This window comes from Phascolarctos cinereus, unplaced genomic scaffold (assembly GCF_003287225.1).
Source record: "Phascolarctos cinereus isolate Bilbo 61053 unplaced genomic scaffold, phaCin_HiC Scaffold_4;HRSCAF=312, whole genome shotgun sequence".
In the NCBI taxonomy this organism is placed as follows: Eukaryota; Metazoa; Chordata; class Mammalia; order Diprotodontia; family Phascolarctidae; genus Phascolarctos; species Phascolarctos cinereus.
Genome location: NW_027555847.1, coordinates 711,440,541 through 711,464,692, shown reverse-complemented (window position 1 = coordinate 711,464,692; position 24,152 = coordinate 711,440,541). Strand labels below are relative to the sequence as shown.

Below are 24,152 nucleotides of genomic sequence, written 5' to 3'. Positions count from 1 at the left end.
CTTGTGGCAAACAGCAAGGCCTCCGAAACCCAAAGAATTAAATCATCTTTTATTATCAAAATCAGACAACAGCCCCGACAGCAGCATAAGCCAGGGCTGGTCTTAACAAGATATCCCATTAATAGATGATTTATACACACACACACACACACACACACACTCAACAAAAATAAAAAACTTTAAAAAAAATGCTTGTGTAATAAAAAAATAAAGTACAGCAAAACGTTTCATATTACAAAAAATGTAAAACTGATTTTATAGTCCATAAAAATTAAACCTTGTTTCATATAATCAGCATTGCTTTGACAAAGTCCCAACTGTGAGACAAGCTTATAATAAAGGAATTTTTCCCAAGAGAAAAAAAAAATCTACCACCCTCTTCCCGATCCTCAAATTCCTAACTCTAACCCCGAAAATGACAGACAAGCATTTGATCAGTGAAATTTCCAGCCAAGGCTTGGCTCCCAGAATGCTAAGGCACGATAATATTTGTTACTTTAAAGAGAAAGATCAGTGTGCATTCTAGGGCTCCCCAAATATTTGGCCACTGATGGATTCTGTCATCTCAATGGGAAAGGGGACTAGGGGGGCAAAAAAAAGGAGAAAATATTTTTTCTCCTTTACAAACTTGTGGCGGATATTTTAAAATGCTCAGTAGCAAACATCTCAAATTTGGAATCTCAGTTAAAAGAACAACCCCCCCCCAAACAGGAACCCGTCGTCTTCTCCCACGACAGAACTTTGTGAATGACTCCTGCAAAGGTAACATGATCCTGCAGACCTTTCAATGAGCAGGGGGCTCCTCCCTCTTTACCTTCCAGGACCCGAACCACCAGGGAGCTAAAAAATCCTCCAGAGTTCCGGGTCCATTGCATCCCCCCCCCCCATGCAATTTTCCTTTCATAGACTCCTCCATGGCTTAAAAGAAAAGTTTTGGTGGTGCAAAACAATGTTTTCCTTTCCGGTCACAGTGAATTAAAAGCATCTTAATAAAACGACAAGCTATCTTCTGATGACCCAAAGCTAACCAAGCAGACCACCTGCACAGGGCCAGATGCCAAACGCAAATTAACTTGTTGGCTGAGCAGAAAAAATGGTGCGTTAATTTTCTGTTAACCCTAATCTTGCCTTGGCACCTGCCTTGGCAGAAGACTCTGACTTCTACAAATCCCCCACCCCCAGCCCCCAACAAAGAGCTTGTCCTAGCCAAGACAAACAGAAGCCTCCAGTCCTGCTCAGCTCCAACCACTTCAAAGTGCTTTCCAATCAATCGGTTTCTTGCCAGACTTCTTTAACAACTCGTTAGTCTTGGAGAAATGCCTGCATCCAAAGAACCCTCTCTGGACTGAGAACGGAGAGGGGTGGGCAGTCTGCAGAACGTGGTGGCGCTTCTGTAGGAGATGAATCGGAGGTGAGACTCTGCCTCATGTTTTGGAACCTGGGACTGGGGCCCACCCTGCCAGCCACAACTGGTCAGTCTTTGGGGGGACCAGGGCAATTAGATCTGAAATGCCATCTAGGTTCCCCTGAGGGTCAGGGAAAGGAAACAGGCCAAAAATGCCAGCTAAACATGGTTACTGCTCTGGTTTTTAATATTGTAGAGCAGCTTACGTGATTCTAATCAAACGGAATGGGCAGGTCTTTCTCTCTCTCTCTCTCTCTCTCTCACACACACACACACACACACACACAAACTTTACAGAGGACACTGAGGCTTGAACATTACATGACTTGGCCACACAGAGGCCTCCCTAGTCTGATGCTGGATTTCGTGAAGAACTCCTTCTGTAAGAGAAATGCTGTGAGCCACAGGTTCTGCAGCTAGAAGAGAAGGGTCATTTCCTCCAACTCCTTCATTTGATAGTAAAAAAAGGATAGATTTTCTCCAAACCCATCCCAGTAGCTGTGGATAGAACCTTTTAATGTTTATGAGACCAGAACCCCAAGGTAGAGAGGCTTGAGAGGAAGCCCCAGGGTGACACCTAATAGCCAGAAAACGCCAAAAAGTTGCCTACAGTCTGCTCTCAAGATGCTGAATGAGCAGAAAGATGAGTTGGGAGGTAGGAACACACGACCCTAGATACAGGGATTTCTGAACATACTCAATGAGGGTCACGAATGGAGTCCCAGCCCTATTAAATGGAATTTTAAAATATTTTCTTCTTTTTTTGGGTGCACTATAAAATCTCTGGGATCCCTTCCAGGTCTTGTGCCATTCTTTTTATGGAATATTAGAAGTAAAAACATGAATCAACTGGCTGCTAAGCTCTGATTGGTATCTAGCTAAACAAATAGTGCCCAAGAGTTTAATTCCTAGCCTTAAGGTTTCTATTATCCAAAGGGAGTAAAAGTTAACAAGCACGTTTACAGAGAATATAATGCTTAAGAGAAACTTCGTATTCCTGTTGGACAGTAAGGAGACTGGAAGATCCTGTCCAGCCCAAAATCACCTGTGAAGCTTTCATTTCTAAAATCTTTAGGGTGATAAAATACTTGAAATCACCACCAGATTACTCTGTTTGGAAAAGAGCTGAGGGATTATCCAAATTTAAGGAAATCTTTCAAAATCCATTTAGAAAATGAGAACATGGCAGTCCAAAATCTCCAAAAGGAGCCAAGGGCTAGACTCAATTTACAGGTTCAAGATGAACAAGTGAAGAAGCATCTGCCCAAGAAAAAGTCTGCAGACTCTGGGACCCTGGGGGAGGGGGTGCAGATACTTACTTCCTAGGCAAACCCCGCCTGACACCTTCGCTCCTCTGATGGATTGTTGGGGAGCCTGTGCTAAGGAACACCCCAAACTCTAACTCTACTGTAAGGGAGAACCGGACACAGCCCCTGGACGGTGCTTAAAGTGTCCTGGGCTTCTCCCACTGGCATAAGAGACAGAAAGAGAAGCAGAGTGTGACCTACCCTGTCGATAGAGAGGCCTTTCTTCTGAGCGTAAGCCCCCCAGAGCATGAAGACGAGGCCATTCAGATTCTTATTCAGCCAAGACACCACGGCGTCAGTGAACTGCTCCCAGCCTCTCTCCTTATGGGAGTTGGCCTGGTGGGCCTGGACAGTGAGCACGGCATTGAGGAGGAGAACACCTGTGTATAAGCCCCAGAGAAACCCATCAGCAGCAGCCCCAAGCTGCCTTCCACCTCGAAGCCCACAAGGACAGTCTTTGTTTCAGGCATGGAATCCCCAGCACCAGAACCCAGGCAGTGAAAAGAGAAGGGGAAGAAGTGGGGCAGGAGGAAGAGAGGGGCCCTTAAGCCAACTGCTCACCCTGTCTGGCCCACCCAGACAAATCTCCGTGCCCCGGGTGGACAAAGCCTTCGATGTCTGTGGACAGCTCTTTATAAATATTTTCCAAGCTGAAAACAAGATAAACAAAACGTGTTAACATCTGTAAAGTCTCAAACACCTCCAATAAATGACATCTAAAAAGATAAGACATGGGGAGGCAACCATGGACACACCCCTCACCACCTGGATGATGGGGGTTGGGGCTGGTCCCTTCTTCTGGGACTCGAGCGTCCTCACTGGCTCAACGGGAGGCTTGACCAGAGCCTCAGAGGCCCCTTCTAGCTCCCAGTCTATAACCCCTCCAGAGACCGGATGAGGACACATTTAAATGTTGGCCGTGTATTTCAACATTCAGCCATGACCGAGGAAGGAGAACAATGCTGTGTTACTTTGTGCTCCTCCTCGATCAGGTTGCAACATGACAGACAAATAAAACCCCACGGAGTGTGTTGTTGGAAGAAATGGCACCAAAGTCGGGAAATAAGATGAGCTGCCATGGGACGGATTTTTCATAACCAACACTCATGGCACACAGTAACAGAGGAAAGGACTCTGGCCTTTGGAGGACAAGGACAGGGTTCAGATCCTGCCTCAGGCTTGGGGCGTGACTGGATGTAAACCCTCAGTTTCTCTGTCTGTAAAATACAGGAGGGTTGGAGAAGAGGCCCGTGGGAGCTCCTTTCTAACTCCATCTAGCTCTTAGCAACTTTTTCCAAGACTGACTCTGCCCACTTGTTAGTAACAATCCAGCCACCAGTCCTCATTATCCCAGAAGGGACCTCAGAGGGCATCTGAAACTCCACCAACAGCTCTGGCCACCGGGTGGCTCTAACGAGTGAAATGTAATTGGGAAATGTTTAACAGAATGAAAAACTACAATACAATATTGATTTGTGGTTTTCTAAGTCAGTATGTGCCCTGCTGGGATGAGCTCCTATGTGAGTCGTCCTTGGTAAAGGCCCCCGAGGACACTGCCACAAGAGGAAATCCGTCCACTGAGAACCCTGATGAGCAGGCTTTCCTTTACATTCAGCCTAAGTCTGTGGCTTCACAACTTCTACAAGATGGCCATCTCTCCTTCCATCAGTCCCCACCAAGAAGAATCTCTGGGTCTTCTCCAATAACTATCCCCAGCTATCACAGAATGTTGGTGTAGCACAGCCCCTTCAGTCATGGTTGTCCTACTCTGGAAGGACCCTTCCCTAAAATGGGCCCCTCAGAGACAAACACCTTTCCAGACATGGCTGCAGAAGCCTTGGCCATCCGAGCCAGTGACTGGGACTGTTGCCTCCTCCTATGGAAGCGTTATATACTTCCCCCTTCTATACTGGTGCCCACTTGTACACCGGCATTAGATATCATCTTACAGAACCTTACAAACACATCATCTCTCGACGGCTAGCAGAAACACAGCTAGGCACCAACACACGCCTGTCCAGGACTCCTTTTCTGTTTCCACTTGATTCTACAACGAGGTCTCATGACAGTAGGGCTAGTAACTTATAAAATATAGGTCTGAAACCAGTCATAATGAATCCTACCTGGGCGGGGGTGGGACAGGCTTCTGGACGCTGAAGCAGAGTCCGTGAGCTTGATTGGGTCCATGATATGGGTCCTGCCCCAAGATGACAACTTTGACCTGTGCATGCCCAAGTTTGCCAGAAATTAATAAATGACAGGTGTGATTTGTTTTTTTTAGAAATAATGCATAGACAATGACTAATACTGTTAAACTGAACCCTTCTCAGCATTAAGAGGATCTAAGACATCTGCAGAGGCCTCGGGAAGGAAAATGCTGCCCACATCCAAAGAAAGAACTATGGAAGTTGAATCACTCTCACTTATTTTTACCTTCTGCTGAGTTTTGTTTCATCTTTCTGATGGTTCCTCCTATTGGTTTTAATTTTTACTTACAACTTCACTCATGTGAAAATATGTTTAATGGGAATGTAAATGTATAGCCTATATCAGATTGTGCGCTGTCTTGGGGAAGGTGGGGGGGAGGAAGGGGGAGAAAAAATTTCAACTCAAAAGCATATGGAAGTGATTGTTGATAAATCAAAATAAATTAATAAAATTTAAAAAAAAAAAGAAATAATGTACAGACAAAGTGACTTTCAAGGTATCATCCAACTTGAATTATAGATATCTGCAAAACTCCTTGGTGTAACTTCTTCAACCCCCCAAACAATCCCCTTTGTTTCTCCAATTCAAAGTACCCTGGAAATGACTGACCCCAAATTGCCTTCCTGTAAATGCGCTTCCCCCTCCTTTGGAAGCCCAGCATACATACCATTGGAACAAACCAGGAATTTCAACATATATACACACAGGGAAGCATGCATATACACATCTAACGTATAAAGTAGCACAATCTACTGACTGGGGAACACAGAAAATGATCTCAAAATAAAAGGAACCCAGTGCCCACACAACATGCCTTTTATGATACAAATGGGCAACAGGTTCCCAAGGGAAAGGTCATGGCGGGCAGAACACAAGTTAGCCAAATCCAAAGATTTTTTAATGAATTTCAGTCACTGCATGCCTTTTGATTTGGGGGATGTGAACCATTTGTGCCCCTCACAAAGGGCAAGGAAAAGGGCCTCTTGGTGAGGGAGGCCCTTCCTTTAAGATAGATAATGGCAGTTTTCCACCTCCACAAAAACATAAGTTCACAAAGAAGCACCACCTTTTCAGGTTTTGATAGACGACACCTTGCTGAGCAACTCAAATAAAAAGGAGTGAAATGAACCACAAAAGGAAAAACTACATAGGTGTTGTATAACTTCACCAAAAACCTAGTTTCTCCTAATGAAGAACACCAAGCCTAAGTCATCTCCAAAGATCATTTCAACAACCACCTTGTTCCTTCTAACTAAAGTCCCTGTGGTCCTAGTAAAAGTCACAGTCTAACCAGTACTGAGGAGCAAGAGTTACTTTTTGCTCCTATAGATTAGAGATTTTAAGCAATTTATTTCCAATACCCCACAAACACAAATATTTGGGGAGCTCCAGCTGCACTCAGATGCCTGACCAGAAAACCCAACCAAACCTCACCAAAACCTCCAGGACTATAAAGAGTTATGACTAGGCAGAATGCTATATAAGCCAATCCTTATGCAATCAGCTTTATGGTGAGGCGGTAAGGCACAGGTGAGACCTGCTGCAAGTTTTCTATAAAATAGGCCATTGGTTACAAACACCTGGAACAAGCCCATCAAAGTATAACACCTACCACGACGCCAGAAGGTTTAGTGAAAAACTCAATAAAACTGGGATTCAGGAAGCCCAGCATCCTAGCAGGACGACCCAGAGCTGGAAGGGAATCCCCAGGGTTTTTTTTTTGGGGGGGTGTAGGGAGAAGGGACTAGGAGCTGGAGGGGAGTGATCAGAAGTCTCACCTCAGGGCAGCTAGATGTCGAAGTGGATAAAGTTTACCAGTCCTGAGTCAGCTTTGGAGTCAGGGGGACCTGAGTTCAAATCTGGCCTCAGACACTTGACACTTACTAGCTGTGTGACCCTGGGAAAGTCACTTAACCCCCACTGCCTCACCAAAAACAAAACAAAACCAACAAAACCAAAAAGTCTCACCTCCCAGAGGAGGAACCTAAGCTGAATTTTGAATCAAACTAGATTCTATGAGCCAGAGATGAGGAGGGAATTCAAAGCCTGCTCTCTATCCACGCCCCCTGCCCCCTTTAATCTCATTCATTGATCAACCTTCTACTTACATCTCTGATTTCACACAGCTGTGTCCAGGTGAAAACTTGGTCTGGAGGTGGGTAGACAGTATGGCGTTTTCGTTCTTCTGCAACAAATCCCATTAGCTGATTTTGATTTGTTTAAAAATAGAGAGAGAAAAAAAGAAAAAGAAAAATCAAGTTTGGTTAAGAACATTCTCACCGACTATGAATGACTGAAGTAATCCTCCAACTTCAAAGATGATTATCTTTTAAAGCAGTTTTGCGAGCACAACTTTTAAAAAATCCACTATAACCTGGATTATTTGCAAATCCTCATAATTTAGCAAAAACTTGATTTATTCAAACCGAAGGGTCCCATTTCAAAGCAGTGGGTCACAATTTATCAACCAGATGAAATGGTTGTTAATTGGGCATTCTGACAGGTGACCCGGACAATCCCTTTTCCTAGGAGCCGCTGCTGCTTCTGGTCTTTCCAACAGGTCTAACTTTAATCCTTTGTCTCTTAAGGAATTAACAGCTTTCAAACAAAACTATGAAAAAGTTTCGAGGCAAAATTATAAAAGTATGGTAAAAATGCAATGGCATCTCCCTACAAGGTACAGCTTAATGAGCATTTGATGAGCTCCCACTAGGCGCAAGGCACTCAGCTAAGCGCTGGGGACACAGAAAGAGGCCAAAGCCAGTGCCTGCCCTCCAGGGGCTCACAATCTTAACGGGGTGAAAGGGTTGAGGGAGGGCTGAAGTCCACAACAAGACGCCAGCCCCAGTCTTCGCAGGCAGGGCCCCCACGTTCATTACCTGGATGAAATAAGGTTTGCTGAATTCTGCGCTAAGCTGCTGCTTCCAGCTCTCCCCGAAGCCCGCGGGGACGTTGCGGGAGGCGAGCCTGAGCAGGGCCGCTGCCTTGTTCTTCTGGATCCGGTCCAACTGCTCGGGGCTCAGGGGAGATGAGGGGGCGCCGGGCCCGTCTTCGGGCCGGCTCTTCTTGGCCGGGCTGACCTGCGGGACGTCCCCAAAAAGGCGGGTAATGAGGCGGGGAAAGAGCCCCAAAAGCGATGGGGGCAGCCAGAGGCCTAACCTGCCTGACCCCACGATGGGTGGGAGAAGGAGTCCCATTGCCCCGCCCCAACCCCGACCAGCATGCAAAAGAGAGGCCAGCCTAGGGTAGGGCCGGCTGAGGCCCCCACCCCGGAGACTCGAGCACCGAAGCATGGGAGTGTGGATGGAGGACAAGCTTTCCCAGGGATCTGGAATGGATTCCCCGTGAGGCAGCGGCCGAAGCGCGCATGCGCCCGCCTGGCCACACGCACGCAGGGGGACCAAGATGTACACACCTCCCCCCCACGTGGCCGTTTCGCGGCAAAAACAGGACGCTGAGCGCGCGAGCCCCGCCCCTTCCCCTCCGGATTGGAGGCCGAGCCTGGCCAGGCGGCGGCAGGCGGAGCTCCGATTGGCCCGCCGCTGCCCAGCCTCCCTCCCATAGGCTGCCCACGGAGCCGCGCGCCAAAATTAAGGTCCCCGGACCGCTCGTTTATGTCTCTGGGTCCCGCGCGCCCGCTCGCTCCCTCCGGGTCCCTCCTGTAGTGAGAATCCCCTCTCCCCACCCTCGGTCCACGCGCCCTCGCGCGACCCCCTCCCGTACCCCTCCTTCCTCACCGAGGCATCCTCGCTGTCCACCACCGCCTCCGTCCCGGGGTCCGCTGGTGTCTCGGTGCACGAGCGCCGCTTCTTGGGGGCGCTCGGGGAGAAGAAGGAGTGGAGGGTCTTCTGGCCGATCATGCCGGCGGACGAGGCGGCAGCAACAACAGTAGCAGCGAGCGCAACCCGGGCACTCCACCCCCCCGACCCCCCGACTGACTAGATCTTCTTGGCGCCAAGCGTCTCACGCATGCGCCGGGTTGCTTTTGTAGGGTGGGCTGAGAGGCGCATGCGTAGGACGCTTTACCTTTTTTTTGGTTGGGGGAGGGAGGAGGTAGCCGGTGGTCTCTGGCGCGTGCGCACTAGGGATTGCTGGTGAGCCCCACGTGACTGGCGCTGGCGGGGGAAGGATCCTCCAAGAACAGGTGGGCCTGAGTGGGGGGGAGGGGTTGGAGTCCCTAGGTAAGGGAAGAGTCACGCCTCAGACGGCCAACCAGCCGGGTGACCTCAGGGCCTCAGTTTCTCCCGCTGTAAAATGAGGGATGAGCCCTGAGGACCCCAGCTGCAGACCCAGAAGGGACCCCTGGGATTATCTAATCAGCCCCTTGATTTTTTACAGATAGGGAAACCGAGGAAGTTTAGTGACTTGCCAAAGTCAAACAGGTAGCAGGCTGGTTTTGAACCCAGGTTCAGTTCAGTGGATCAACAAGTATTCATTAAGCACCTACTAAATGCCGGGCACTGTGCTAAGCACTGGGGATGCAAAAAGAGACCACAGCCCCTGCCCTCAGGGAGCTTACAGTCTACTGGGGAGACAGCATGCCAACAAATGTATAGAAAGCATGCTGTATACTGGATGAAAAAGAATTAACTGAGGGAAGGCATTAGAATTAAGAAGGTTGAGGAATCAGTCAGCATTCATTAAGCACCTACTAAGTGCCAGGCACTGTGCTAAGCGCCGAGGATACCAAAAAAAGCCGTCCAAGATAGTCCCTGCCCTCAAGGAGCTTACACTCTAGCGGTTCTCTCTGACCCAGTGCGATTTCCCAGGGATGAGCTCTAATGTTACTTGTAGCTCTAAAGCTCCTATTTTAAGGTCTGACATTAGGGGCCCCCTGACGTCGGGATTCTAAGGTTCCGTCTTGCTGGGACGGTCATTGTTCTAACATCTCAGCTCGGGAGTTCTCCGTTGTAAGGTTCCTGTTTGCTCCTAGCTCCCATAGGAGGGGCAGTAGGGTAAAGGTGCCAAGGTAGAGCTGAACTTCCTTGTGAGAGACATCTTTCTTCCCATCTCCCTCACTGAACCAAGAGGAGACAGATTGAGAATCACTTCCTTCTTCTCCTATTGTCCGGAGGGCTGCAGGGTTAATGAATTATCCTCCCCAAGGCCAGAGAATGCTTTTGTCTCTTGAGGGAGGGCCTGGCTTTGTTCTATTTGTCAGTAGTCCGACCTGCAGCCTAATTAAATGCTGGAAGATTCTTCAATAGGTTAGCCTGGGGGAGATGGGATTTTTGGGAACCCTCCCTGGGAATCTCTGGGGCTCTTCCCACGGATCTGGAGCCTTAAGTGAATTGGAAGTGAATTCTTTTCCATTTCCCCAGAGGGCTTTCATCCTCTCGAGACTAGCTTTGAGAGTTGGCTACTTTGTCCCTGCCCCTGCCGGAGAGGTGAATTTCCCACAAGCCTGGCCTGCAGAGAACCACGTTATTAATCTTCAGTTTTACCAAAAAAGGCTTAAAATGTATTTCCACACTTGGCTTTATGCTCGGTCCTCCAGAAGTCTTGGCTGGCCAACTGTAGCAATCAGAATTCTGAAGGCTCTCAGGCCTGGCTTTCTTTACCCTGTGGAAATTTGTTCCTACTAGTCTTCCCAGGTTTTTCTGCATCCCCTCTCAACTTTCCCACAGCACCATTTATTCTAGTGGATGGGGACCCCCCCCCTTCTTTCCAGGTCTTTGCTGCTGTTAGGGATGGGGTTGGGATCTGGGTCCCAGAAAGTAAAAATCCTAGACTTTCTCACAGGGCCAAATCTCTGGGGTTAGCCTGAGACTATAATCCCATCAACTGGCCTTTCTTTGTAGCTAAACCCAATCTCCCCTCCAATGTCTTAACTCCCTATGGCCCCTGGCCGTTTTCCATGCTTAATCCTAGCTAGGCTCCATTGTCCAGGTCCCAGGAATTCTGTTCCACTCCCATCCTGATCTCCATTCACCCCAAACTACTTGGCAACTCCTAGATCCCTCCCACAGTTTTTCTGTATATAAGGTCCATCTTATCTCCATTAAGAGGCTGGGGTTCTTATAATTTAGCCAATGCTCAGATTTTCACAATCTAGCCGATAGCCCATAGATGCTCAGATTCCTTAAGAGTCTGGCTAATATGTCGAATCTTCAATAAATCTTATCTTTGGCTGAAAGAAGGCTTGAGTTGAACTCTTTCTGGCAGGACTGGCGTGTTGTGATTTTGGGGTCCTCGCACCCCTGAACCCCTAAACCGCATCATTAATATTTTGGGACCTGGGGGCTTTCCACTCTCCTTGACCTCCTCGGGGTGGGTGCCCGGAGGCGGTGTCAGGGTCAGAGAATAGGTGCAGTTTAGAGATTTAGCGAGGGGAGGGAGGAATGATCTGTTGCTGTGGATGGGGGTCCTCACAGTGATAAAGCCACTGGGTCTTGAAGTATGGCAAGAAGTCGATTTCAGAAGGGGCCTACATCTCAGCCAGTTGAAGCCCTCCCCAAGACTACCTAACCTTGGAATGACAATGGTAGCTTGGTTAGATGGGAGAAAGGGGAGAAGCAGAAAAGGGGACAGGAAGGGACCTGGAAGGGGGAAAGTGCTAGGATTGTAGGAGGAGAGGATGAGGACTTGGTAGGAAGGCCTAGTTGGATCAGAAAAGAAGCAGCTGGAGGGGAAATGATGGGAAGGGCCTGGGACTTGTGTGTGTGTGTGTGTGTGTGTGTGTGTGTGTGTGTGTGTGTGTGTGTGTGTGTGTGTGTGTGTGTGTGTTGGAGGGGGGATCTCTATCTTTATCTGGAAAGTCAATTTAAAGAATTGTCTAGGGCATTGAGAGCTGAGTGACTTGTCCAAGGTCACACTATCTGGTCTTACTGACTCTAGGGCTGGATCCAGACCATCCCTTCCCCAAGGAGTTTATAATCGAAAATTCCCTGAGGTTCACTAGATGCCTTAGGGGAAAATGGTTTCTTTAAAATAAGTGTATCACTGCCGAGGTTTTTTAATTAGAAGGAATACAAGACAAAGGCAATTTTAATTTGGAGAAGAGAAAACACCTAGGGGGAGGTTCTGCAGAACAGCCTTTTGCCCAAGGAGTTCTTTAGGAATGGGGTTTGGACCTTTTAAACTCAGCACTTCAACCCTAGACTCATTCTCTTTCCCCTCAAACTCTTCTTTTCCTAACCTCCTCTTGCTGTGGAGGACCTTGCCACCCTCTCAGCGGCCCAAGCTCCCAGCCTAGGCATCATCCTCAGTGCAGGTCTGATCCTTGATACTGTGGTGGTTCATTCTTTTTCATTTGTGTCCGAATCTTTGTGACCCCATTTGGGGTTTCCTTGGCAAAGGTATTGGTGATGAGGATGGGATCTAGACCCCAAAAAGGAAAAACCCTGGACTTTCCTACAGGCCAAGTCTCTGGCGTTCCCCTGAGGCATAATCCCATTAATTGGCCTTTCTTTGTGGCTACACCCAATTCTCTGTTACCCTTAAGGTAGCCTAGCCCTCCATTGTCTTACCTCCCTAAGGCCCCCTGGCCACTTCCCTGCCATTAACCTCCATTCTCCCAGGGCCAGGTCCCAGGTGTTCAGTTCCCTCTGCTATCCAGATCTTCCTGAGACCCCTGCTCCAGTCACCCCAAACTACTTGGCCATCCTAGTCCCTCTTGTCTCCATTAAGGTGCTCAGGCTCTTACAATCTAGCCAATAGCACTTAATGTTCAGATTCCTTAAGAGTCTGGCCAGTATGGTGGATCTTCAATAAACCTTGTCTTTGGCTGAAAGGCTTGGTTTGAATTCTTTTCGGCAGGACCTGTGTGTCGTGGTTTTGGGGTTCCAGCACCCCTAAACCTCGAGACCTCATCAGTCTGATTCTTTGTGACCCCATTTGGGGTGTTCTTGGGAAAGAGAAGAGGGTGGTTTGCCATTTCCTTCTCCAGCTCATTTTACAGGTGAGGAAACCAAGGCGAACAAGGTGAAATGACTCACCTAGGGTCACCCAGCTGCGAAGTGTCAGAAATCAAATTTGCACTCAGATCTTTCTGACTCCAGGTCGGCTGTCCATCCACTTGACACCTAGCTGCCAGTCCAACCATATCACTTTTCTGTTCAGTAAACTGGACTGCTTCCCTTTTATCCCCAGGATCAAATAGAAAATCCTTTGTTTGGCTTTTAAAGTCCTTCACAACCTGGTTCACCCCCCTTTCCAGGCTTCTTTCTCTGCAGTCCAGTGACACCAGCCTGACTGCCCTTTCCCATACAGGGAGCTTCGGCTCTCACTGGCCCCTGTGCCTGGAATTCTCTTCCACCTTCTCCGGGAAGCCTTTTCCAGTCCTCCGTCTTTGTGCCTGCCCTCTGTGGACCATCTCCTCTTTATCCTATCTCTATGGTGTTCGTACTGGTTCTTTGCCCGTCAGTCATCTGAGCTCCTGGAGAGCAGGGCCTGTCCTTGGACTGTCTTTGCAGGCCCAGGGCTCAGGCCAGTGCCTGGCACTGATGTTGACTCTCGGCCTTATCAGGATTCCCGGTGTTGCCTTGATGACTGATTTGAAGGCCTTGAGATACCTTCAGTGTCTGGGCCTCCCCTCCTTGTGTGCCCCGTGGTCAGCAGGTGCCTCCTCTGATATTCAGTGACACCCTCCTCCCACTCTGACCCTCTGCCTTTGTCTCTGGCTCACATACGGGTGACATGTCCACATACATGGCCTTGATGGTATCTTGCCTGTCATTCCTCATGTGGCATTAGCAGTCATTGGTTGTCCACTATGGCCTTGGAGTCACCTGCACTTGGGACCATGGTGTTCCGGGATTCATAGCCATAGAATTGTTTGTCCTTTGTTCTCAAAGAGGACCATGACTTGCAAGTGAATTGGACTTAAGTGAGGGAGGGCTATCCCAGGTCACCAGCCTCACTTTTTTCTGCAGAGCCATCTGGGTCCAGTGGCAATGTATAGATCAGGAGTACTGGGGATGGCCTCGGCCATAGACGGTCACTGGGGAACACCATTGGTCTTTCCCCCATTCCAGGGCTGTCTTTGACAAAGGTCATGCAGGAAAGTCAGTGGTAGAGACTGGAGGCCGGGAGACCCACTAGGAGTCTATAGCAGTGGTACCAAGTAGGAGATGGTAAGGATCCCAGCCAGGGTGATGCCTTGCCCCACATAGACCAGTACCGTGGAAAGCAGAAGGCTTTCACCTTGCCATTTTTATGCATGTGTGAGGAAAGCACAAGGCCTCCAGTGAACATCCCAGGGGACCCAAGGCAGCCCATGTGTCTCAGACACAGGCAAAGGATCCCCAGGAGGGAGTGGATGAAAACAGGCCTCAGGCCTTGGGGCCTTTAGGCTGGAGATGGAAGAATAGGGGTTGGGGATGGTGCTTTCCAGAGGCTCAGGGTTTAACTGGGAGTCCCTGAAACTGTTCCCTTTTCCTCCCCTGGTGAGACATGAGGGCCTACAGAGCAGCTCACAGTGAAGGGTTTCAAGTAGCGGAGTGGTTCGCACTTTTTTTTTTTATGAGGCAGTGGACAAAATGAGACAGCATTTATGAATGCTAGTTTATTATGATTTTAATCCTCCTCCTCCTCCTCCTCCCTGGTTGTCCCCTTTCCCTCACTCCCAAGCCTGGCCTTCCCAGGCCCTCCCTTCCTCTGTTTTGGGGTAGCCTTCAGTCTGGTCTTCCTGAGTCAAGTCTCTCCCTTCTGGAATCCATCTTTTTGAGCCCCTGTCCAAGTCACTCCCCCCCCCAAGAAAACTCAGGACCTCCCTATTCCAGAAGAAAGTAGAAGCCCCCTCTTCACAGTTCTGGCTCTACCCTCTATGTCTATAGCAAGGTTTTTTAACCTGAGATCCATGAACTTGTATTTTAAAAAAATATTTTGATGATTGCATTTCACTTTAATTTCCTATGTATGATTATTTTATGCAATAAAAAGCATGCCTGTGAGAGGGTCAGTGACTTCACCAGACTCACAAAAATGGAGCCTGGAGGGATGTCCCATTACTTCGCCTCCCCTTGACCTTCTCTGCATTCTAACCAGACTTGCTGTTCTTGTCCTGGACAGTACCATGCCTTTACCCAGGCTGTGCCCCCTGCCTAGAAGGCACTCCCTTCTCACCTCTGCCTCTTACAATGGGAAGCTTTCTTCAAGAATTCAGCTCAAGGGCCACACCCTCTAGGCATGCCTCACCTTGGCCCTCCCCTACCCTGCCACTGACCAAATTCCCTCATATTTATTTCATATTTGCTGGTCTGTGAATGGGTTGTTTTCCTCCAATAGAGTGGAAGCCCCTCATGGGCTGTTCCACGTTCACCTTGGTGTCCTAGTTCATGGCACCTGCTTCCTGAATGGGGACTGAAGGCTTGCCACGTGAGGGGCTTTGAAGTCCAGCTCCCTGGGGCCTCCCCCACCCACTTCATCTCCCCCCTCCGGGCCTTTCTCATCTCTTCCTCTTCTGGGTCCCTTTCCCCCTCAAGGCTGAGGAAGAGGCCTTCTCCCCTGAATCCAAGCCCCATCCCTTACTCTGTAATTATACATCTGTGTTACTACTGTGTCTCTTCCCAGCCTCCAAAAAGTAACCTTCTTGGACCCCAGAAGCCAGCAGAGCTGTTCACCTGGTCGACTGTTCAGGGCTTCCTGAACAGAGTTGTGTGGCCTTGGGGAAACTCACTTCATGTCTTCAGTCTTCAATTTCTTGGTCGCAAGTACCTGACAAACAGTAGTCATTTAATAAATGCTTATTGACCGACTGATTCTTTCAACTCCCAAATCCAGTGACCCCACTGGACTGGGAGTCAGGAGACCTGCCAGATCATCCTAGCCTGTTGCCATTCACCCACTGAGATTGCTGTTTACCTTGGACAAGTCATTTCCACTGGAGCAGATTAGACAGGGCCACCTCTACTACAGTCCTGTCTTAGGTAATTATTCTGGCTTGTTTTTTTCTCAGCTTCGTAGGAGCCACCCGGTGACCTCTCCATATTGGTACAACTTTGAGACTAGGTGGTATCATTGGAAAGGATGTAAGGGAGAGGGGAAGGGAAGGGGGTCTGGCTGTGAAATCCCAGCTCTGTTACTTGTTATCCACAGACAAGTCACTTACCTTGTCTTGGTCTCGGTTTTTTCAGCTGTACAATAAGAGAGTTGGACTGGTGGTCTCTAAGCCCCCTTCCACCTCCAAATCTATGATCCCATAATTCTATGGGGGCAGCCAGGTGGTTAGAACAATGAGCTTGAATCAGGAAGGCAAATCTCCCTGAGTTCAAATCCAGCCTCAGACACTTACCAGCTGTACGCCCTGGGCGAGTCACTTCACCTTGCTTGCCTCAGTTTCCTCACCTGTCAAATGGGCTGGAGAAGGAAATGGCAGACCAGTCCAGGATCTCTGCCAAGAAATCCCCACATGGGGTCACAGAGAGTCGGACACAACTCATTGAACGGACAACAACAGTTGTATTATCTGAGTTTGAATCCTGACTTTGCCGTTACTATCTATGAGACCGTGGGCAAGTCACCTCAGCTGTAATACGGGCATTGGATGAGGTGGCCTTTAGGGCCCCTTCCAGATCAGGCTGTCATCCTAAACCAACCGTCTAGCTTGCTGCACAGACTTGGCTACTTACTACCCATTTTCCTTCCAGCTTTGAGATCGATTCCAGGACTTTTCTCCCCAGTAACTTAGCTCAGGGGGCCTCGAGGCCACATGTGGCCCTCTAGGTCCTCAAGTGCTGCCCTTCAGGCAAATAGCTGCACTTGAGGACCTAGAGGGCCACATGTGGCCTCGAGGCCGAAGGTTCCCCATCCCTGACTTAGATAATAGAGAACCACGGTGCACTTCCCCCAAGGACAGGCAAGGGGAGCCCGAGAGCTTTGCTATCGACCAGCACTGTTATGTAAACGGCCCAGATGGGCCGGGCAGGCCTCTGAGCTCAGGGACACCCGGAAGTAGTGGCTGCTTCCTGGAGGAGCGGACAGGATCGGCGGTATCTGAGGAGTGGGGACTAATTTGGGGTGCAGCTGTGTTTTAAAGATACCCTCAGGGCCCTAGACAGAGCGGAACTCTGACGTGTCGAGGATTTCCTATCTAAATACCAGGTTCTGTGGATGTCCTGATAAAGTATAATGCCTAGAGTTGAAACAGTAACTCTGCTTTGGATGTTTTGAGATCTTAAGTACCACCTCTGGAAGATTCTACCCTGAGGACCGTCTTTCAGAGAGGGAGAACGAGGGTGCGGTGCAAGAGGCTCTGAACTGGGAAAGCAGTAAGAATACCCGATAACACTAGCTACTATTTCTATAGTGCATGAAGGTTTGCAGGGCGCTTTTCAAATACAGTTTCATCTTATCCTCACCACGCTGTTATTACCCCCACTTGACCGATAAGGACACTGACGCAGAAGGGCAGCAGCCTGGGGTGGGGTCTTCCAGCAGGGTCTGGACGAGGGCCCTTTGTCCTGTGCGCTGTAGTGTGGGGGTTCTTTTGGGGGATGTGGATGGCCACCGGGGTCCCTTCCAACACTCCAGTACAGAATTTGTCCGGCCGTTCTCCCATCGATGCCCTCCCTCTCCCCAGGTTTCCAGGTCTTTGCCACCACCCCCAACTCTGGGATTCCGTAAGATCGTGGTTCTCAGGCTCTTTTTGAGGAGTCTCTTTTTCATCCGTCCTCATTCTCCTGTAGGAACGCACCTGAGGCATTTCTCCACCTTTTTTTAATCAGGCCTCCCAACTCCTGGCTCTCTTCCAGAGAGCACAGATGGACAGATTCCTGGTGAAGAAGGCTGCCAGCTGTCCTTTAGGACGAGCTAGAGAAGAGCAGGAACCAGGTCACACCTTCCAGGCAGAAGAGGAAGAAAGAAGGAAGAGACGCAGGAGGGAAACGGCGGAGAAAGACAGTGGCGTGGGTGGCTGCCGCTGGCGGAAGATTCAGGCTGAGAACTTGGACTGTGATTACACAGTCCTGTTTAGCAGGGAGGAGGCTGATGAGCTTCTCCAGACATTGGAAAGAGAAGTAGAGTATTTTGAAGGTAAGCGCTAAGTCCCATGGGCTAGCTGCTCTTTTTAAAAGACTTGCCAGAGCTGTTGGCCCTTGCTTAACACCAACAGAATGCCAGTTCCCACAATTTCTAGATGCCTTGGGGAGGTATCCCCACTTAATCACTTTTTAAAGTTTGCCCAATGCCATTTTTCCCCCTCCGAGTAGAGTAGGTTCATACAAATTATTCTGTTTTGGAAGTAAAATATTTTTTCATGACACTAGAACACAGGTTTATAAAAGCAATAATGCTGAGTCCTTATCCATCAATCATGTGGAACGTTGGAAAGACTTTACGGCCAGTCAGGAAACCTAGATTCTAGTCCTGGTCCTTCTTAGGTGATGTATGTATCTTCGGTTCTTTTGGCCCCGCTGCATCCTGGGCCATCTCCAGTTGTCCTGATCCACATGTAGCCACTGGACGCAGATGGCTGCAGAGAAGCCGGTGAAGCTGGTGACTGCACAGCCCTCCCCCACTGAAATCCAATTCACTTGCAAGGCATGGCATCACCTCCCTGATGTCATGGTCCTCTTGGAGAACAAAGGACAAACAGGAAGCTTGGTTCCTCGGTAGTGTTGTATTGACTGCTCAGATTGTTCTGGTTCTGCTCACTGCCCCCTGCATCAGTTCACACAAGTCTCCTCGTTTCTCTAGTGAACTGTCCTTTTTGCTATGTCACACACCACAGCAGTATCCCACTTCATTCAGCCACTCCCCACGAACGGACACCAGATCTGTGCTACGGCAAGAAGCGTTGCTTGTACCGATGGTTTGGTACGGGTAGGTCTTTGCCTCTTTCCTCCCAGCTCTGCCATCCTCTGTTCTGTTCTAGGATCCCTTACAGATTTGTCTGTGATTCCCAGAGTTCCCCTGTGGTCTTCCCTCTTAGAGTACATAAACCCAGGTTCTTTGATCATTCCTCAAGGGCTCATCTTTATTTCTGAATCATGGGATTTACCCTTTTTTGCCCTCAGGCTCCCTCCCTGCCCTCAGTTGCTGGGACCCTGTACAAATCACAGCTCCTTTCAGAGTAACTGGGGGTTTTCTTTGAACTCAGCTGTAAGAACAGACACACCACTTACCCCTTTGTTCACAGCCGTGGACGGCTTTGCCGGCTTCTCAAGGTTTCAATCTTGCTGTTTATTAAGTGGCCAGGGAATATGAGCTTCCCTTTGAAGCCCTGGCCCCTTTGTGGAGTGGCCAGTGGGCGGCTGCCCGGGTCTGAGGTCTGACGGCTGTCCTGCAGTTTCAAGGCCCTTCTCCCCCACTCTACTCAATGGAGTTTCAGGTTGGACAAATGGTATCTCATTTAATCCTCACCGTGACTTTGGGAGGCAGGTCCTATTGCTGTCCTCATTTGATAGCTGAGGAAACTGAGGTGGTTTAGTGGCTTGGCCAGGAAGCTAGGAGGCTTCAGAGGCTTATTTGAGCTCAGGTTCTCCTGACTCCAGGTCCAAAGCTTCCTCTTCTAAACTAGAACAGATGCTTCTTGAGGGAAGAGCCTAGCAGCACCATCCTAGACACATTGTAGATGCTTAATTACAGCAAGTGAAACTGAATTGGATTAGATTAAGAGAATCCATAGGACAGTTCTGTTCAACCTTGCATGTGGACCAAAACACTGCCCCTAACAACACACAGACACAGAAAAGCACAGATGGGAGAAGGGGTACTCGGGCAGTGCCTTGGGGCTACGAGAGTGGAGGTGAAGAGCGTAGAGCCCGGGCCGCAGAGGCAGGAGGGGGCATGTCAGGAGGCCAGTTGGGTGGGCGGTGGGCACATTTTTACATGCCTCCTGGAGGCACAATCTTATTTCCAATGGGCATTCTCAGCTTTCTTTTCCCTAAGTTACACGTCCGTTCTGAGGTGAGCCAGAGGAGGGTGCCGACATGCTCAGACCCAGGTACTGCTATATCCGTTGCTCACAGACACTCACCTGTGATGCCCACATCCATTCCAGGGTGAGCCACAGAAATGAATCATGAGCTTTATTTCAATAGGTGATCTTTCCAGAGTCCGAGTGTTTGGCAAATGGCATAGAATCCCAAGGAAGCAAGCCACTTACGGGGACACAGGGTTAACCTACACCTTCTCGGGACTCACCTTATCTCCAAAGCCCTGGATCCCCGTCCTGGAGCACATTCGAGACCGCGTGGCTGGTGTGACTGGACACACCTTTAATTTTGTACTTGTCAACAGGTAATACAGGGAAATGTCAGGCACCGTTGTTTTAAGAAATATGGCTAAAATGTGGTGAGGCAGTATCTGAGGATCAGCCATTGGCACACTTTACAACTGACTCCTTTTGAGGCCGGTGGACAGAATTGATGACCCCAGGACCCTTCCTAGTTTATGCAGCTTGGCCTGGAACACCTGAACACACTGCCTGGCACAGTGTTTGCATTTGCTAAACTGAATAGGAGATGGAACCATTTGTACGGTGGTGCCTTCCTTCCACAGATTATCTCCAACGATCCTGACTTTATCTTGATTATATTTTGCTTGGAATCAAAGGGCAGGAACTGTCTTTCACCTTGTTTGTGTCTCCAGCTCTTAGCCCAGCACCTGGCCCATAGTAGGTGCTTAATAAACATTTACCTGCCCGAGAATCAGCCAAGTGGAAGTTATGAGATACTACAAATAAATTACTCAGCTTCCCTGAGCGAAACTTTTAAATCTATGAGATAAGTTGGGCTAGCTAATTTCTGAGGCCCCGTCCAGCCCCAAACAACTGAGCCTTAGGAGACAGTAGAACTGGAGATATCAAAGTTCAAGATCTAGTAGCATTAGGCAGAATAAAGAAAAGTACGTGTTTTTCAGGCTTAGCTAATTTCCAGAACTGAAGAAAGACCTGAAATCTTCACAGGGAGACTCATAGAATCCTTGTATTTAGAGTGTGTAAGGGACTTTTAGAGATCACCTAGTCGATTAACCCTGGGGCCCAGAAGTCTTTGCCTAAGATCACCCAGGTGGTAAGAAGGAGCAGAGCCCCTGGAATCCAGGTCCTGACTCCGAAGTCACAGGGTACTTTTCTCTCACGGCTAATCTGCGGTCAGGAAAGGATCAGAGCCTGCGTTCTTGGAGTTTAGGATAACATTGAAACAACAGACTGTTTTCCCCTTGCAGATACAAAGATGGCTGTGATCACATCGGCGAGCACCGGGATGACGAGAGCGAGTTGGCTCCGCGGAGCCCCATCGCGTCCGTCTCCTTTGGAGCCTGCCGGGACTTCTTCTTTAGGCACAGAGATTGCCGAGGGAAAGCGCCATCCCGGCATGTTGCGGTAGTGAAGATTCAGCTGGCCCATGGGAGTTTGCTAATGATGAACTCCCCGACCAACGTCTACTGGTACCACAGTCTCCCCGTCAGAAAAAGGATCCTGGCTCCGCGGGTCAATCTGACGTTTCGGAACATTCTGCTCTCTGACAGATAAATGCTTTTCTTAACTCTCCTAAAGCCTCATTTTTGTGACAGAAAAAATCCATTTTCCTTATGGCTCTATGTCAAGGAGGGACTAATTAGCATTTCAGACAGTAAACAGCATGTGAAACAAAGCACAGTAATCACGCACGACACAAAATTTAAAGATGGAACAGCAGGTGTTGATTTATTAAAGGACTGTCTTACATACTTGTATTTGTCTTTGCAATGAAATGGTAAGCTGCAAAACCACTGCCATTTGACCTTTCCTAATAAAACCAATCTTTATTGCCATAATCCACACGGCAGGTATGAAAACAGATGCTCTTAGCAGACCCACAAAACCAGTGCTTTGTATTGTAAACTACTCATCGAACTTAAAATTTTTGTCATGAGGAACTAAATTAACAATTCACCCCAACCTCAGAATCCATCTTCAGGCTTTCATGTAATAATTGCTTATACATTAGAGAACTGTCAGCTTTTACAAAACACAGTTGATGGTTTTTCTCTCCGCAAATGTTTTTCAGTTATGCACCGAGTACTAAGCCTCCCTTCTGACCTGCAGAGAAATGCTCTGGGAAAACCTCCGTGTTCACATCTTTCTGAAGTGCGTTTCCAGAGGAATTTGCAGCATTCCTGCTAACTTAAGAATGCAGCCTAAATCTCTCTGGGCCCTTGCTTCCCTAGCCTGGGGCAAAGCAGATCCACTGATTTCATAATCAGAACCAACTTTGGTGAAGGAATAAGTTGAGCTTGCAGCTAGATCCCTCAGAAAACTGATCCCAGATCAGGCCTGTGAGCTGTTCTTTGCCAGCAGACCTCACACTCCTGGCCCAGGGGCAGCTTCAGAGCACACTCTGCTGAGCCATGCCCAGGATGAGCCCTCACTGTGAAATTCTTACACTAATGCACCCTCTTGGGCAGACAGATGGGCAGATGGGGACCAGCCATAGAACAACCAAGTTTTGGCCTTAACTTGGGAGGCCTTCAAGATGGATCTGCGCCCAAGTCTTATCTCTGGAGAGTTTGCAATATTAGTGCAGACATAATTCTTGCTTTATCTATTTCTTTAAAACCCTAACTAAAACACAGGCAAGCCCTAGGCAACTAACAAGTTTTTCAGCCTTAGAGTTGCCTGGACTTAAGAACTCTGAAAAGAGGCAATGAGAACATGATTAAATCTGGTACTTTCTTCCACTCTGTTTCTAATAAATACCTATTATAATAGTCTTATGAACAAAATGTGCATAGGAGTATGTGGGGAATGAATTCAGACTGTAGACATAGGTGTGTGCATGTATGTGTCCATATGTGTGGTGACACAGAGTGCTGGGAGATAAAGAAGCTGTTCTACACTGCTGCTGGAATAGCTTTTTGAAAAAGAGGTAAGCCCTGCTTTGTAGCAGGATGAGACCAGCTTGAATTCACCTCCCTCACGACCCAGCTTCTAAGGTCCATGCTAGGCCTGCCCCTATCTCCCAACCACGTGCCTGATGTCAGGTCAGGGCCTAGGATGAGCTGACCAGACCAGAGCAGAGACACTTAGGAGGTACAACGCACACCCAGCCTCGTGCGGTGTACACACACACACACACACACACACACACACAGTGCAAACAGCAAGGACGTCTTTTCATTACAAAGGGCAAAGGAGTTAGCCTTGATCAGGTCCTCTCCCAATGTAGGAAGACCTGACTTGTTAGAAAAAGGACATACAAAAGCAGGGGCTGCATTGATTCCTCCACTAAGAAAACAGAGGGAGTCAAGCATCCCAAAAGGTCTTCCTTGGCTCGCTGAGCTACACAGATTTTGGGTGTGACCCGTCACAAAAGCGACTGGTTGGACTGTAACTGTTTAAACAAGGGGAAGGCACTTCTTTTCTTTTAAGTCACTGCCTTTAATAAATATGGATATTCTCACTCACAGCTTCTACAGGCCTGCTAAATAGAGAAATCTGACCTGAATTTTTAAAAGAATTAGACAAAGTGAATCTCCTCTTAAAACTTGTGACTGACACATCCAAAGTGGCCTTGGGTGTCTGGAGCTCTCCATCCCCCATGGCCAGAGAGGCTGAAGATGTCACGTAGACATAACAGGTGACTTCTAACCCCCTGACACTCCAGGGGGCCGGCCTCGATGAGACCTGCTTCCAGTAGCTTGGTTTGGGCATGGATCAGGACGACGGCTCCTCCTAAGAGAGGCCGCCATCACCTCCACACCGGAATGTCGAAGAACTGTAGTCAGGCTGTTTTCATAATGTAGACAAGAAAAATCTGGGGTTGTGTTTTTTGTTTTTGTTTTTTTTTTCCTGAACAGTTCTAAGCACTCCACGAGGCTGGGCTCTGGGCAGTTTCACTCTTCAGGCTTGTACTCCTGGCTTTGGTGTTGCTGGGCTTTCGGAAGGACCCGCTCGTAAAAGAGCAGATAAGCACTTGAAGACAAAACCTCCTGCAAGCTTGCCTTTCGAACAGTGTCATCCGAGATCCAGAGCCACTGGCTGCTGGTGGACAGAGGGCTCCTGGCGGAAGGAGGGGAGCGTCGGTAAGTCACAAAGTGACCGGAATGCATGTCTCCATGGTGGACCACGACAGCCATCAGCCGGAAGAGGTACACCGAAGAGCTGAAGGCCAAGCAAATAAAACCACCATCAACATCATTAACTTTCAACAAACACATGCACGGAAATCACAAGGCTAGGGCATTCTGAGGGAGAAGGAACCTAGCACCATTTTCAGATGAAGAAATGGAATCCCAGAGTGGTCGATTTTCAGATGCCCCAGGACACAAAAGCAGGAGAGACAAGACGTGAATCTATCTCATCTGACACC

The 24,152-nt window shown here is 48.7% G+C and overlaps 3 protein-coding genes across 7 annotated transcripts in view; 1 reads left to right on the top strand and 2 right to left on the bottom strand.

Moving 5' to 3' along the window:
- Nucleotides 1-32: 32 nt before the first annotated feature.
- UNG (uracil DNA glycosylase) lies at nucleotides 33-8,900 on the bottom strand. Of its 2 annotated transcripts, XM_021007916.2 has the most exons (7): nucleotides 8,658-8,900; nucleotides 7,800-8,000; nucleotides 7,029-7,124; nucleotides 4,836-4,933; nucleotides 3,274-3,362; nucleotides 2,914-3,092; nucleotides 33-1,391 (listed from the first exon to the last, which is right to left on the bottom strand). In XM_021007916.2, exons 1-7 carry the CDS (start codon nucleotides 8,778-8,780, stop codon nucleotides 1,251-1,253), a joined length of 927 nt encoding a protein of 308 aa, XP_020863575.1. In that variant the 5' UTR covers nucleotides 8,781-8,900; the 3' UTR covers nucleotides 33-1,250. The 2 variants fall into 2 exon arrangements, with proteins under 2 accessions (XP_020863575.1, XP_020863574.1); XM_021007915.2 differs by lacking the exon at nucleotides 8,658-8,900 and having other exon boundaries at nucleotides 7,800-8,340.
- Nucleotides 8,901-8,986: 86 nt separating this feature from the next.
- On the top strand, nucleotides 8,987-21,531 carry ALKBH2 (alkB homolog 2, alpha-ketoglutarate dependent dioxygenase). Of its 3 annotated transcripts, none has more exons than XM_021007918.2 (4): nucleotides 8,987-9,064; nucleotides 17,586-17,892; nucleotides 19,902-20,100; nucleotides 21,028-21,531. In XM_021007918.2, exons 2-4 carry the CDS (start codon nucleotides 17,622-17,624, stop codon nucleotides 21,332-21,334), a joined length of 777 nt encoding a protein of 258 aa, XP_020863577.1. In that variant the 5' UTR covers nucleotides 8,987-9,064; nucleotides 17,586-17,621; the 3' UTR covers nucleotides 21,335-21,531. The 3 variants fall into 3 exon arrangements, with proteins under 3 accessions (XP_020863577.1, XP_020863576.1, XP_020863578.2); XM_021007917.2 differs by lacking the exon at nucleotides 8,987-9,064 and adding an exon at nucleotides 16,791-17,129; XM_021007919.2 differs by lacking the exons at nucleotides 8,987-9,064; nucleotides 17,586-17,892 and adding an exon at nucleotides 18,688-19,804.
- Nucleotides 21,482-24,152, bottom strand: part of USP30 (ubiquitin specific peptidase 30) — a 30,094-nt gene continuing 27,423 nt past the window's right edge. For both annotated transcript variants that reach the window (XM_021007914.2, XM_021007913.2), the window contains exon 13: nucleotides 21,482-23,944. In XM_021007914.2, the coding sequence (XP_020863573.1) occupies nucleotides 23,677-23,944 (268 nt within the window). In that variant the 3' untranslated portion in view covers nucleotides 21,482-23,676. The remainder of the gene's footprint in view (nucleotides 23,945-24,152) is intronic.

Bases quoted from the DNA above. Each gene is read 5' to 3' on its own strand.
- UNG (XM_021007915.2), bottom strand. From the start codon at position 8,213: ATGCTTCGGTGCTCGAGTCTCCGGGGTGGGGGCCTCAGCCGGCCCTAC. The intron at 3,363-4,835 runs GTAGGATTCATT...TCTTGTTTTCAG, and splicing joins CCTGTCCCACCCCCGCCCAG to CTTGGAAAATATTTATAAAG. The intron at 3,093-3,273 runs GTGAGCAGTTGG...GCTTATACACAG, and splicing joins GTCTGGGTGGGCCAGACAGG to GTGTTCTCCTCCTCAATGCC.
- ALKBH2 (XM_021007918.2), top strand. From the start codon at position 17,622: ATGGACAGATTCCTGGTGAAGAAGGCTGCCAGCTGTCCTTTAGGACGA. The intron at 17,893-19,901 runs GTAAGCGCTAAG...TTATTTCAATAG, and splicing joins AGAAGTAGAGTATTTTGAAG to GTGATCTTTCCAGAGTCCGA. The intron at 20,101-21,027 runs GTAATACAGGGA...TTCCCCTTGCAG, and splicing joins AATTTTGTACTTGTCAACAG to ATACAAAGATGGCTGTGATC.